General features: G+C 54.0%; 1 protein-coding gene across 2 annotated transcripts in view; it reads right to left on the bottom strand.

Moving 5' to 3' along the window:
* Positions 1-5406: 5406 nt before the first annotated feature.
* Positions 5407-14408, bottom strand: part of DPP9 (dipeptidyl peptidase 9) — a 40880-nt gene continuing 31878 nt past the window's right edge. The window contains exons 18-23 of one of the 2 annotated variants that reach the window (XR_011994500.1): positions 13466-13612; positions 11879-12031; positions 11627-11761; positions 11061-11203; positions 9151-9262; positions 5407-6415 (exon numbers count right to left, since the gene is read on the bottom strand). Coding sequence is in view for 1 of the 2 variants with exons in the window: in XM_072721711.1 (XP_072577812.1) it covers positions 6323-6415; positions 9151-9262; positions 11061-11203; positions 11879-12031; positions 13466-13612 (648 nt within the window). In the remaining variant the exon portion in view is untranslated. The remainder of the gene's footprint in view (positions 6416-9150; positions 9263-11060; positions 11204-11626; positions 11762-11878; positions 12032-13465; positions 13613-14408) is intronic. The other variant, XM_072721711.1, reaches the window with a different exon arrangement.

Genomic DNA, 14408 nt, shown 5'->3' with positions numbered 1-14408 from the left:
ATAACTGTTGCAGCCGAGATCCCTGGATGGATCTAAAAATTAATAAACGGGACCCTCGTTGAGAATGGGTGGAGAGGCCGGCAGGGAAGGCTCTGCACCCTAGAACTTCCGGTCAGCGGCAGCCCCAACAGAAACCGCTACCTCACTGCCCTACCTGTAGGAAACAAGTTTTCCCCTGCCCAGGCAACAGCCCAGCCAATGAGAGTTCGTCACAGTCACAGCCCAGCCAATGAGGCACAGCCACAACCCCGCCAATGAGGCACAGCCACAGCCGCATCCGCAGCCAATGAGAGATAGTCACAGTCTAGCCATTGAGAGACAGTCACAGCCCAGCCAATGAGGCACAGCCACAGCTGCAGCCAATGAGAGGCAGCCACAGCCCAGCCAATGAGAAGCCACCACACCTGGCCCTCCCGGGTCAGGGCAGTGGACTTTTTATCACAAGCCCCTCCCACCTTCCTTGTTCCTCTGTTAAGAGAGTTGTCCTCTCCTTTGTTCTGCAGATTTGCCTGGTTTGCTGGTCCCCAGGTGCAGTTCTCTGCTATTCCTAAGTACACCTATTTTTACTGGTACAATAACTGCAGTGTGACTGTGTAAGGTTAACAGATCTAAAAATTGGTCGTGGAACGTATGATGAGACCTCGGATATTTCCATAGTCTCAAGCATCCACCCCCACCCCCACCCCGCAAAGACGTTCATTAGTTGTAAAGGGAAAAATAGTAATTTTACAAAGAAGACACCATCTGTAGCCCAATGACCAAAGTTAATGTCACCAATGAGACGGCAGTAACATGGAGCTGCTTGCAGGTGCCCCAAAGAAGGACATCTGCGGTGGCACCTCTGGACTCCTGCCTCAAGGCGTGACTTCAGTTAATTATGATAAGCAAGTATCATACAAAATCCCAAGCTGAGGGACATCCCACAAGATACCAGGGCGGTTCTCTTCAGAAACGTCATGAAAGACAAAGGCTGAGGAGCCAGCATAGAATGAGGAGACCGAGACAACAAAACACAGTGTGGGATCCAGGATTGGTTCCTTGTCTGAACTCAGTCCGTTATAACAACAACAACAACAACAAAAAACACCACAGACCGGGCAACTTATGAACAAACACGTTTATTTCTCACAGTTCTGGAGGCTGGAAGTTCTAGATTGAGGTGATGGTACATGTGGTGGCTGGTGAGGCCTGCCTCCTCGTTCAGGGGTAGCCCTATGCTCAGTTTCCCACTGGGGCCTCTCATAAGAGCTCTCATCCCATTCATGAGGCTCTCCCCCTCATGACCTCATGACCTCATGACCTCATGACCTCATGACCTCATGACCCAAGGCCCTGCCTTCCCATTCCATCACATTGGACTTGGCTTTCAACGTAGGAATTTTTGAGGGATGTGTTCACAATCCTGGACCAAAAAATGGCCTCTACGTGTTTTTGTTTGTTTGTTTGTTTTGTTTTGTTTTTAGATTTTATTTATTTGAGAGATGACAGAGTGAGCAAGAGAGGGGTGAGGGGCAAAGGGAGAAGCAGACTCCCAGTTGAGCAGGGAGCTGGATGTGGGACTCGATCCCAGGACCCTGAGATCATGACCTGAGCTGAAGGCAGATGCTTTTCCGACTGAGCCACCGAGGCACCCCCAGTGCCTTATTAGGTAATAAGGTTGCATTGGTGCTAATTTCCCGGCTTCAATAACCTGATTGCACCATGGTTAACATAAGATGCGAACATTAGGGGAAGCTGGGTGAAGGGTATCCCGGAACTCTGTACTATTTCTGCAGCTTTTCTGTCAGCCTAAAATTATTCCAAAATATACGAAAAAGAAAATAATCCCTACCTCAGGGAGTTGTTAGGAAAATGAACTGAGGACACGCAGGTGAAATTTCTAGAAGTAAGAATTCTTAATACTAGCTTTGGGGTTTTTTCTTTGTTGTCACAAGTTGCTTAAATTTTCAAGAAAACATCAATGGCGAGGTCTGGAGTGTCCGGAGGTAAGCTTGTTTTCCTAGTCCTTCCTGACTTCAAAGAACAGAATCCAGAAAGAAAATCGTTAGCAGCAGCGCTTGGCCACTAATTGGGGCACACATAACCCCAAAGCTGGGCTCTATCGCAAACTTTCAGGACCTCAAATCACTCTAACCCCCTTGCATACCAAGGATGAAGGCCAATTTCAGTGAGGTCCGGAGGATCCTCCAGGAGGCTGACGGCTCCGCAAATAACCTTAACTCCAAAACTGATGCCCTTCTGCTATGGGCAGCCTGTCCTAAATTGGGATACCTCCTCACATTAAAAAAATTCCCTTTTCTGGGTTGCCTGGGTGGCTCAGTGGTTGAGCATCTGCCTTTGGCTCCAGTTGTGATCCTGGGGTCGTGGGATCGAGTATCTCATCAGGCTCCCCACAGGAAGCCTGCTTCTCCCCCTGCCTATGTCTCTGCCTCTCTGTCTCACGTGAATAAGTAAATAAAATCTTTTTTAAAAAAGAAATTTCTTTTTCCTTGCAACTGCCTGCTCTGGACCATTAGAAATTGGCTCCATAAACTGGACGATCACAGCCTTATTCTGTGTTTCACACTGCATGGTTCTGTTGATGTCTTTCCCATTACCTCACCTGCTGTGTTTGACCTTCAGTCCATCACTATGAAGGATTCAATTAGTGGCCAAGTGCTGCTGCTAACAAGATATTTCAGTTGTGAGCTGTTTGGGCCTCCCACTGAAGGTAGGTAGGTCTGTGTGTGCATGTTTCCTTTTCAGAAAGACTGAGCCCAAACATCTTTTGTTTTTTCCTTTTTTGCAAAAAAAAAAAAAAAAAAAAAAAAAAAAAAAAAAAAAAAAACCCAAAACCAAACCAAACCAAAACAAAAAACACACAACCCACACTGGAGAGATTAAAAAACAAACGAACAAAAAAAACCCATCATTCCAAAGATCCTGCTTTTTAATCATGATGTGAAATCTAGCAGTCCTTAAGGAAACTTAATGACATAAATATCTATAGATCTCTCTCTCTCTGTGTTCGGGATGCTACAAATGGGGTGGGTGTGGGATACAACAGGATTGCATAGAGGAACTCCTTTCTCAAGAATAAACAGTTCTGGATTAGGGCTGTGGTGTTGGTTCCAGGAATCTATACAGGTGACAAAATGGAAGACATCCACACACATCCACACTCACTGGTGAGGACATATAAAAGCTGATAAAACCCAAATAAGGTACGGAGTCTAGTTAATTGCATTGCACTCAGGTCGGTTTCCTGATGTTGAACTAACAGTGTACTATGGTTAGGGTAAGATGGAAGCTGGGTGAAGGGCCCATGGGACTCTCTGTATTATTTTTGTGAATATGTGTCCAGAGTTTTTTTTGTTGTTGTTGTTCATTGAAATACCATAAACATGTTTGATAGACAAATGACAGACCGAGAAGTCTCTGCACCCAATATGACACAGGCATATGGGGGTTCTTGCCAATTAGGGAAGAGATGAGCTTTTCCAACGGGAAAGCCGGCAAGCATATGCACAGGCAACCTCCAACAGTGCTGGGGACCCCCACACTCCACCAGTGGTGGAGAAGAGTGGCCCACGTCACAGCCTGGAAGAAACAAAATGCCTCCACCTGCCGCCTCTGAGACCTTGACCTTCTGCCAACAGACACTTACTGTTTTGTACCTGCCCATCATGCATCCTCCTTCCTGTTGGCACCCCACTTCCATTTCTGGGCCTCATCGTCAGGGTAGGAATGTGACCAACTGAAGTTAGGCCAATGGATGCTGTTTCGTGACAATCTACTGAGTGAGTGAGGCAGGAGTAGAATGTCCTGATGAAGAGCTCCTGCTTTGAGACAAATGCAGCTTCCTAGCTGCCAAGGCTCCTGGAGCAAGCCCAGTGCCCTTTGCCACCTGTTTCTGTCCTCCTGTGACTTGTGACTAGTTTCCTCTTCCTCTTTATTTCATAGTGGTTTAAGTGAAAGACATCTTATTCCCAAGACTGATTTTAAACATTCCTTCGCTGAGCTTCCTACCTGTAAGACACACGGAGATTGACGACATTGTTCAGTTTGCAATATGGATGACAAGGGGCTGATTGCCTTCATATACAAAGGGAGTCCACAATTCAATGAGGCCAATAGGTCAAAAGAAAGGTGGGCAATGATTACTAGTAAACAAGAATCTTAAAACATGAAAATATTCCCACACATGGAAGAAATGGGAGTTCAAATGACTGTGAGATGCTGCTACCTTTGACCACTAAGATTGGCAATGATAAAAATATTTGATAGCAGGCAGTACTGGTTAAGGAATGGGGGGACAGGCACACTTCACCCTTCTTGGAGAAGTTTACATTGAGGTGTTCTCTTTGGAAGGCAATCCGGCAATCCTCTGTGAAACTAGAAACGAATAGGCCTTTTGATAATTCTAGGAATTTACCCTATAAACTCAAACATATGTCCAAAATATGTATAAGACTATTTGTTGCCATATCACTTGTACTGGGGGTTGGTCAATTTCAGCCTGTGGGTTAAATCTGGCCGCCTGCCTGGTTTGGTAAATAAAGTTTTATTGGCACACAGCCAAACACTCATTTACATATCATTTGTGGCTGCTTTTGAACTAGGTGGGCAGAGTTGAGTAGTTGGATTCTCAGGCTGTCTGGCCCACAACGCTGAAAATATTTACTGTCTGGCCTTTTACAAAGTAAGTTGGCTGACCCCTGATTTATACTGATTTAAACAAGAGGCTCAGAATAACCGGTTATCCCTTGGTAGGTGCCTGGCCAAATAAATTCTGGCACATTCACAAGGAGGAACAGAATTCAGGTGTTAAAAACAGAGACTGGGATGTGATCACCTCTCTGGAGGGAAGGCATCTTTTCTCTATATATCCTTTTAAAAGCACTACAGTTTTATTTGTTAAGCCATTAAAAATAAAAGCGGAACTTCCCAGAGTATGGAGAGGGTGGAGGTGCCAGGAGAGGCCATCGTGCTGTTGGGAGCTTCAGTACCAGAGTGCCATCTGCTCAGGCAGCTTCCAGTCTCCCTTCCATGTGCTAGGGCAAATGTGAAAAGGGAATGGCCTGCCCTCCTTGGTGGGCGATCCCTGATCCTGGAACCACAGAGTCAAGCCTCTGGACAAGCAGAGATACAGAGTAAAGGCAGCCAGTGCAGAGGAACCAGCCAGGACATGCACCTTGGCTGATGCTGTCGCCCTGAGGAAGCCTGCAGCGAGGACCGGGCCAGCCATGACATCCTGGGCTGGGTCCCTAGGGGACTGACAGGGGCTGCATCAGGTCACCGCGGCGTCCTCCCTGAGGCCCTCGCAGCCCCAGCAGCTTAGGGCTCTGGCACCTCCTGGGACCCCACCAAATTCAGAGGAACCCCCACCCCCAGCCCCAGGCTTGGAAGGAACCTGAGGCAGGCGGCTGCGCTTCCATCTGGAATCGTTTACTGAGTCCACTTCTTACACGCATAATTATAAAAGAATAAGAATCGACAAAAATATTTTCTTTCCATAATATGTAGAGGTGGTTCGTTTCTGGTGGGGTGGTTTTTTTTTTTCTTTTTTTGCTTCTTTTCTTTTTCTTTTTGCCCGCCCCCGGCAGAACTCTTGGCGGGAGGAACAGGGAGGAAGGATAACCCTGAGGCGGGGATGGGTCCGCTCCGAGGCGGGAGCCCCGGTGTGTGTGTGTGGTGGGGGCCGTGCGCGGGGCGGGCCGGCCGAACACTGACCCGCGGGGCTCAGGCCTGAACGCTGGGGGGCGGCGGGAGGCTGGCGGCCCGCTGCGCACCGCTCCCCCCACCCCCCAACTGGGTGCTGGCGGGGTGGAACTCCGCGGCCCGGCAGCGGACCCCATTCTAGGTTTAGGCACCCTATGCTTTGTCTTAAATAATCATCAAAAACGCCCCCCAACAAAACACAATATGAAGTGGGCGGGTCTGGAAGGGACGGCAAACGCATGCTTCCGTGCGGCCAGGTGCGGAGGGCCGGGCGCCCCGCCCAGTGTCCTAGGGCCTCCCGGGGTGCCCGGTGGGGTGGAGGCTCTAGCTCCCAGACCTCGTGTAGGGGAGGGGATGGCCTGAGGAAGTGCCTCTTGGATGGGGGCCTCATCCCTCCTTCTTGGCAACCGGGAGGCAGCAGGCAAAAATCCCAGGAGCATTACAAAACTGAGAAAAGGCGTGGGGGGCAGCGAAGGCGAAGGCTGGGGGAGGGGGTGCTGTCCAGAGGGGGCGGCGGGAGGAGGCGCCGCAGGCCCTCCCGCCTGCTTCCCCAGTGGCAGCAGCGGCGGCGATGGCGGCAAAGCCACTTGTGCTCTGAATGTGCAGCCCCTGCGGCGGGGGCTCAGAGGTATTCCTGTAGAAAGTGCAGCAGTGTGACTTCATAGTGCTCGCCGGACTCGGGGCAGCGGATACTGTGTCTCTCGTTGGGGTAGATCTGGGTGGACAGAGAAGGCAGGGCTGGTGGCACACAGGGACCTGCCCAAGGTGTTTGCCGCCCCCCCCCCCCATTCTAACCCCTCCCCCCCATTCTCCACCCCCTTTCCCCCATCTCCCACCCTCCAACCCCTACCCCAGGCTCAGGGCTGCTTCTGGGGGGTTGTGGAAAGAGCAGGCACCCTGGCTGGATAGACCTGGGCTCCAAACCCCTCTGCCCCTGACTTGCTTGCTGTGTAACTATAGGCCAGTGACCACCTCCCTGACTGCAGCCGCCTCCCCTTTTGGAGAATCGGACCTCTGCAGGCCTTTTGGAGGGCTTGCTGAGCTAGTCTCTCAAACACAGAGCACTTGCACATACAGAATGACACATTCAAGGGACTGTCTCTCCACCCCCCAAGCTAGGAGCCGCCGCCAAACCTGGGGAGGTGCAAGTCTGTGGGACCTTTGGTACTTGTTCACTGGTGCCACTTGCATTTTACCAAAAGGCTATGAGGACTACACATGCCATGGCTCCCATGGCAGGCCTCCCACCCCAGGCTCTCATAAAGTGTTTTCTGGGTTCTCTCTTACCACCTGAGGGGGGATTGTCCCCAGAGAAGACAAATGACTTGTTGGCGACACCCAAAGAATCACCCAGTCCCTGAGACCTGGCTGAGTGACATCTAGGCCCTTGGGTGATGATAACAGGAGGTTAGGTCTTGCCTCTGACCATGAAATGAGGGCTCTGGCACCCTAGTAGGTCTCAGATAGACACTGGGGGTTCGTCGGTCAGGATTGAAAACCTGCTCCACACTCTCCCAAATTACCCAACCCCAGTCTCAAGCTGGGTGGGGCTGGCTGGTATCAGGGCTGGGGGCCCATTCCTTATCTCTTCCTGCCAACAAGATGATTTGTGAACTAAACCATTCCTTCCTCTCCAGGCCCACGGCCACTGCCCCAGTTCACTCTGGAATACATTCAAGTGCCCAGAGGTCTCTCCTCCTCCTCCTTTGCCTTCTTTAATCCATTTTGAATGAAGCAAGTCTGCAAGGACTTGTCAGTCTGTCATCAAGACCCTGCCTCCTGGGTCCTGCTGCCCTGCAGCCTCCCAGGCCTCACTCCTCCCCACCAGTGCTGCCTGGGACAGACCCTTCGCACCACTCTGGGTTCTGGCTGCCTGTTTACTTCTTCCTCCTTTTGGCTGTGAGGGCAGAAAGAGGATCTTGAGGATCCCTGCCGTGCTCTCTGCCCTCAGTCCTCAGGTCCGGGCTGTGAATGGGCTGTGAACTAGGAGGACCTGGGGCCACCAGCCTCCCAGTCCATCTGTTCCAGGGTGCCTGAAACAAAAGGCGGGGTACGCCCCACCTCCCTCACAGGCTGCCCTGCTCCCACCCTCAGTGGAGTGTGTCATCTCACCTCCAACTTCTCATGGGGAGGCAGAGGTGCAGGACTCGGGGCCCGCCTTGTGTGCTAACCCTTCTCCCGAGAGAACCCATTTGGCCCTCGAAGACTCATGGCAGGTAGGAGTTATCCTGCCCGTTTCATAGATGAGGAGGAGAGGCCCGAGGTTAATGGACCTACCGCCTATGGCCAGGTGCAGAGCGAGCGGCTCTCCCAGCCACCCCAGCTCAGACTGTCTCGCTCATCGGGGACATTTCAGGTTCCATCCTGGCCCTGCTCACCCTGATCTGCAGCTGCCTCTGGCCTGTTAGTGCGAAGCATGTGTGGCTGGGGGGCCTCCATCCTGCCCTGTCTGGAAAGGTCCCTGAGGTCTGTCCCTCCTGCCCTGTAACCCTCAGTTTCTCCTTCTGCTTAATGGCAACATGGTACTCCCCTGAGGACAAAGCACATGGAGGCTTCTGGGAGGCAGAAACACTGAGGCTGGCAGGATAAAATTTGTCCCTCCCACCTCTCTCACTTGGCTGGCCCCTTTCCTGCTACAGCTGACTTATGGCTCACATCCCACTGGGTCCTCTGGGCCCTTGTCTAGAGGGCATCCGAAGGGAGGGGGACCAGACACCGCACCCTTTGAAGGCCCCCAGCTGCGGCCCCGCCCCCACCGCTGAAGCCTGTCCTTCATCACCAGGGCCCCGCCCTTCACCTCCAGCAGCTGCCCTCATGAAAGACCCACCCCTTTTTGTGGAGCCACGCCCCTTGCCCAACGCCCCACCCCTGCCCGAGGCCGTGCCCAAGGGGTCCCACCCATTGCCTGGCCTTGGCCCCCCAACTCCTCTCCCAGCTCACTCCATCCACCCTGGCCTCCTGTCTCTGGACTGCTGCCTCCAGCACTTTCTTGTGCCTGGTGTCTACCCCCAGCCCCCCAGCCTCCCACATCCGGGCTGGGCTGGATACCCCCCAACTTTCCAGCATCCTCACAGGTCCCCTCTTCAGGGAACCCTTCTCTGATCCTAGTCACCCTGAGATGCTCTCAGCGCCCCATACCATTCCTTCCAGGTAAATTTCTTGGCTTAAGGTAAAATGGTGTGGGCGCGATAATTTCCATAACACTGACCTCCCTCCACCAGGCTGAGCTGGGGAGGGCTGGCCTGGCCCCCAGTGTGCCGGGTGGGTGTCGAGACCACCACCCTCGATCAGTACATGATTGCTGACTGGAGGTGGGGACCCGAGGGCCTGGGGAGGGACCTGGGGAGCCATGGAGGCAGCCAGTGCGGGGAGCCTGCCTTGGGGGCCAGCGCATAAGCAGGTGACTCCGCCCCCGCCCCCCCTGCGGACTCCTAGGGAGGCGCCACCCACCTGGAGCTGGTAAGGTTTTCCTGCTCGGATCAGCTGGGAGACAAGAAAGTTTGTGTGGAAAAAGTGCACATTCTCATCCAGGAAGCCGTGCAGGATGAGCAGGCGGTTGGGCCTGGAAGACAAAGTTGGGTGAGGGTCTCAGGCAGGACCCTCTTCTCCCGCCCAGCTCCAGCAGCAGCCAGGACAGGCAGCAGCTCAGCAACGCAGCACCGTGGAGCACGCAAAGCCTGAAGGCTGGAGGTGCCACAAGCACGTCTGCAGACTCCCTCGCTTCCTTTCAGGCAAGGAGGGGAGCGAGGTGTGGGTGTGCTGTGCCATGGTATGACGAGCTACAGAGAAGCTTCTAGAGCAGTGCTGCCTCACTGCACTGTGGGATGAGGGATTGTTCTAGACTGGCCCTACCCAATGCAGTCACCACCATCATCACCACATGTGGCTACTGAGCACTTAAAATGTGGCCAGAATGGCTGAGGAACTGTAGTTTTTAAAAATCAGATTTTTTTTTGTAAAGAGAGTGTACATGTGTGGGAGGAGGGGGAGGGGCAGAGGGAGGGGGGTAGAATGAGTCTTGAGCAGGCTCCATCCCCAGCGCAGAGCTGGGGCTCCACCTCACGACCCTAGGGATCATGACTGGAACTGAAATCAAAAGTTGGAAGCTTAACCAACCCAGCCACCCCGGTGCCCCTAAAAAATGGATTTTTCAAAATAATTTATTGAAATGAAATTCACATAAATAATCTAAAAATACCTCATTGTGGGCTAAATGGTTGAGCGTCTGCCTTTGGCTCAGGGCATGATCCTGGGGTCCTGAGATCAAGTCCCACATCAGGCTACCCCCGCAAGGAGCCTGCTTCTCCCTCTATGTCTCTGCCTCTCTCTCTCTGTGTGTCTCATGAATAAATAAGTAAAATCTTTAAAAATAATAATAAAATAAAAAAATAAAAATAAAAGTATCTCATTGCAAACTCAAGGATTTGGGGGCATTTTGTGGATTCCCAATGCTGTGTGACCACCACCTCTATCCAGTTCTAGCAAAGCCCCCTGACGTTAGCAGTCTCCCTGGACACCCTGGCAACCAGCAGACAGTCTGTGTCTGTCTCGGCCCAGTTATTCCGTCAGTAGCTGTGAACCAGTGTGAGCTTCAATTTGGGGGTCACTATGGCTCCTGGTGCCCAGACTAGATGGCACAGGCCCAGAGTGCTGGCTTTCAAGCTTGGCTGTGGTGTGTGTGTGTGTGTGTGTGTGTGTGTCCGTTCCCATACACACCCCCCTCAGCATCTCCAGGGAGCCCAGGGCCACACTCCAGGTCACAGAGAACAGCTTCGCCAGGAGAGGGCCCTGGGTGGGGTCAGCATGCATGGAGAGCCCAGCACTAAAGGTGTGGCCCAGGGAAGTCCTTCACCAGATCGAGCCACACCAGAGGGTGGTGACACCGTTCTTTCCTTCAGACAAAGGGGCCCATACCAAAGGCTGACACCGGATGTCTAAGCTGGTCCCACAGACCCAGATGCTACAACCACGTGGACCTGTGCCCTGAACCACTGGATGTCAAAAGCCCACAAAAGAGGGGCTGATCAGGTTCGAGACCCAACGATGGCCCCATCGCTTATTAGGGATTGAGGGAGGCCCTCATGTGCAAAGCAGTGAGATTCTAGAGTCTTCCTTCCAACATTCTAAGGGCAGGGCACCCTGGGGGCCTGCTGCTTCCATAAGGAGCACTGACAAGGGAGGCCTCAAGGGGGTGTGAAGTGCAGGCAGAGGGAGGCTCGGTGGCCACAGGAGTACAGCGCCAATACGGGAGGCCCAGCCTTGCAGGCAGACACAGAAAGGGCAGGGGGCAGGGGGACAGTGGCAGCAGGGAAATGGGCGTCTTGGCGACCCTGAGGGTTGAGGGCGGGTGGGGGCCTTACTCATTGGGCAGCTTCTCCACGTGCAGAGCTACAGAACCCGCTTCGTAGCCAAGCTGGTTGTTCTCCGGGACATCCATGTAGCGCTCAGTGTACCCTGTGTCGTAGGCCATCCAGACTGTGACCGGGGCGCCCGCGATGGCCACCTGAGGGCCACAGTGGACAGAGTGGGGTCAGGGAGACAGAGAGAGAGAGAGAGGGAGAGAGAGGGAGAGAAGGAAGCAGAGGGAGCGGAGAGGAGAGAGGAGAGAGAGAGAGATACACACATGAGTCAGGTCTCAGGAGCCCTCGCTGGCCTGCCGGCTGTCCCGGGGCCTCCCCCGAAGGACGTGAGGAGCGGACATGCACACGGGGACTGGCAGGGGAGGGGCCCTCAGACCGTGTCCCCCGTGGATCGTGCGTTGTCGAGGGAGGGCGGGTGAGCTGAACGAGTGCGTTCAGGCCGGGCTCGGCCCCTCCCTGGTCCCACTGCCTTCCTGCCTCCTCCTCCTCATCGCCGCCCCGCGGTGCCCTGCCAGTGGGGCCGGCCTGGGGGCCCCTCCCCCGACGCTCTTCACACCATGCCCCACCTCTGCCCATCCGAGGCCGGGGTCCCGGGCTCAGCCTCCCACAGAGAGCTGCTGGCGGGGTTTTGTGCAGCCGGATGCCATCCTGGGGTCAGCAGTGGCGGGCAATGAGGAGGGGGGCTCGGCCCCATGGGGCTGCTGCGGGGAGAAACAGCCACGTGGCAAGGCCCCTGCCGAGATGCCTCTCCGGGGGGGCGGGCTCCGAGGGGCACAGGCGGGTGCCCGCAAACAGGAGGGGGACGGGGTGGGACCCACCTTGAACACTTGGGGCTTATGGATCAGCCCCATGAGCGAGAGGAAGCCTCCGTACGACCACCCGTGGATGGCAACTCGGCTCAGGTCGATGAAGCCATACTTCTCGGCCACAAACTGCAAGCCCTCCACCTGGTCCTCGATCTCCACCTGGCCCTGAGGGATGAGGCCAGGCACCTCTCAGAGGCCTCTTCCGTGTGCGAGCCCTGCTGTCCCACCTCTGTCCCTTGTGTACCAAAAGCAGCTCTCTGGAAGGTACCCATCTCTCCAGACCCTGTCCCAACCTGCTCTCAGGGGCAGTGGTCAGACAGGCCCAGCACCAGCCCCGCCCTGCCACCTCCTGGCTGACCCGGAGAAAGTCACATCTCCCCTCCTGGGCCTCAGTTTCCTCATCCCTAAAATAGGACGTCAACATGAATGGGACCACTTTACAGTGGGCATGAGGAGGAAACGAGGTGGTGAGTGTCCTGTACTCAGAGGCCTGGCACGTGATAAGGCTCGATAAACAGCAGGTGTCATCACCGTCATCATCCTCATCACCTCCATCCTCACCATTATCACTGTCCTCCACCATCATCTCCATTCTTATCACCTCCACTATCATTGCCACCATCACCACCATCATCTCCATCTTCATCACCACCACCACCACCACCACCATCACGCCCATCATCACCACCATCATCCTCCACCACCACCACTACCCTCCACCATCATCATCATTCCCATCATCACCACCGTCTCCATTCTCATCACCTCTACCACCATCCTCCACCATCATCTCCATCACCACCATCTCTTCTCATCACTTCCACTACCATCATCATCATCTCCATCCTCCTCATCACCACCACCACCATCATTCCCATCACCACCACCCCCATCATCATCTACACCCTCACCACCACCACCACCACCACCATTCTCATCATCATCACTATCATCTGCATCCTCATCACCACCGTCTCCATCCTCACCATAACCACCACCATCATTCCCACCATCATCACCACCTCTTCTCATCACTTATACCGCACCCTCCATCTTCTCCATCCGCATCACCATCACCACCATCTCCATCCTCGCCCACAACCACCACCGTCACTCCTGCTATCACCACTATCTCTTCTCATCACTTCCTCCACCACCCTCCACAATCATCTCCATCCTCACCACCACCACCACCACCACCACCATCTCCATCTCCATCTTCACCACCACCATCCTTCACCATCATCCTCATCTTCATTACCACCACCACCACCATTACCATTAGTACCACTTCTACAGCCACCAGTCCCTGTCTGTTCCAGCTGTTGGGACTTCCTGCCGATGGCACCTATACTGTTATGTCTGGTTCATCTGGGCCTCAGGCACCAGGTGGGATGTGTGGATACCTGTCTCGCCATGGGCTGTGGCTCAGAGCAGAGCATCAGAGTGGACATTTTCCTTGGTTCCAAGAGTCCGCCCTACTAATGCCTGCCATCCGGCCAGGACTGCCCTTGAGGAGGTGTTCCAGAGCTGCCCCCAAGCCCCAGGGCTCCCCTGACCATACAGGAAAGGCCCAGAGAAACTGTGAAGAGATGTTACCATTTGGTTTTTCAGGGCCCCTTCGAACCGAAGCCCTCGCTGACACGAGCCCCTGCCATCGATCACGACCACGGCATAGCCCAGGGACGCCAGCGTGTTGAGCCGCAAATACTTGATTCCTTTGAAGGAGTTATTCACCAGCTGTACCTGTAAGGGGAAAGTGAGGAGAGGACATGGAGCTTTAGGATGGTGGCAAGGATTCCAGTGTGAGATACCAGGCGGGAGGGGCTGGATGGGCCAGAGGCAGGTGGGATGGGGCCGGGGGTCTCACAGCTTCATCAAGACTCTTATCCTTTACTGTGAAGGCTATGCGTGGCCCTGGTAGGGTTCTAGCCACCTTGTAGCCTACGTCAGGCAGGGGCCCACTCTGTACAAGGTCTGTGCTTAGGATGGGCTCCCTCCTCAGCTGGGACCTCTGCCATGGGCCTGCCTGGAATTACTCCCTTATTTTTTGAGACACGTTTTGCCTCCTTTCTACTGCAGTTTTCTCTAAAAACAGATAAAAACCAGTGGTGGCAGGCAGTTGTGTTCTCGGAGTTAACTTGACTTAAAGCAGTTCCTCACTTTGGCACTACTGATGTTTGGAGGTTTATCAGTCTCTGCCATGGCAGGTACTGCAGGGGATTGACTGTCCCAGGCCCCCAACTGTGGCCATGAAGACTACAAATGTCCCTGGACACCGGCAAGTGTTCCCTGGGGTACAGAATACCCCCGGGTGAGAAACTGCTATCTTAGATGGTCCCCAACCAATCTGCCTGCCTGGACCTGTCTTGTCTCCTTCTCAGAGAACTGAGCCCAGGGTCCATGGCCTCTGCTGTCCCAAGATCAGTGATCAAGGGTGACAGTGGGTCACTGCTGGGCAGGTGGACCAGATGGGACACCTGGGGGCTAGGGGAGGTTTCCCAGAGGGACAAGGGAGCATCAGCAGGGGGAAGAGAGTTGT

The sequence above is a fragment of the Vulpes vulpes genome, chromosome 9, assembly GCF_048418805.1.
Source record: "Vulpes vulpes isolate BD-2025 chromosome 9, VulVul3, whole genome shotgun sequence".
Taxonomy (NCBI): domain Eukaryota; kingdom Metazoa; phylum Chordata; class Mammalia; order Carnivora; family Canidae; genus Vulpes; species Vulpes vulpes.
Note: the sequence above shows the minus strand (reverse complement) of the source record. Positions and strands in the feature narration are given on the sequence as shown.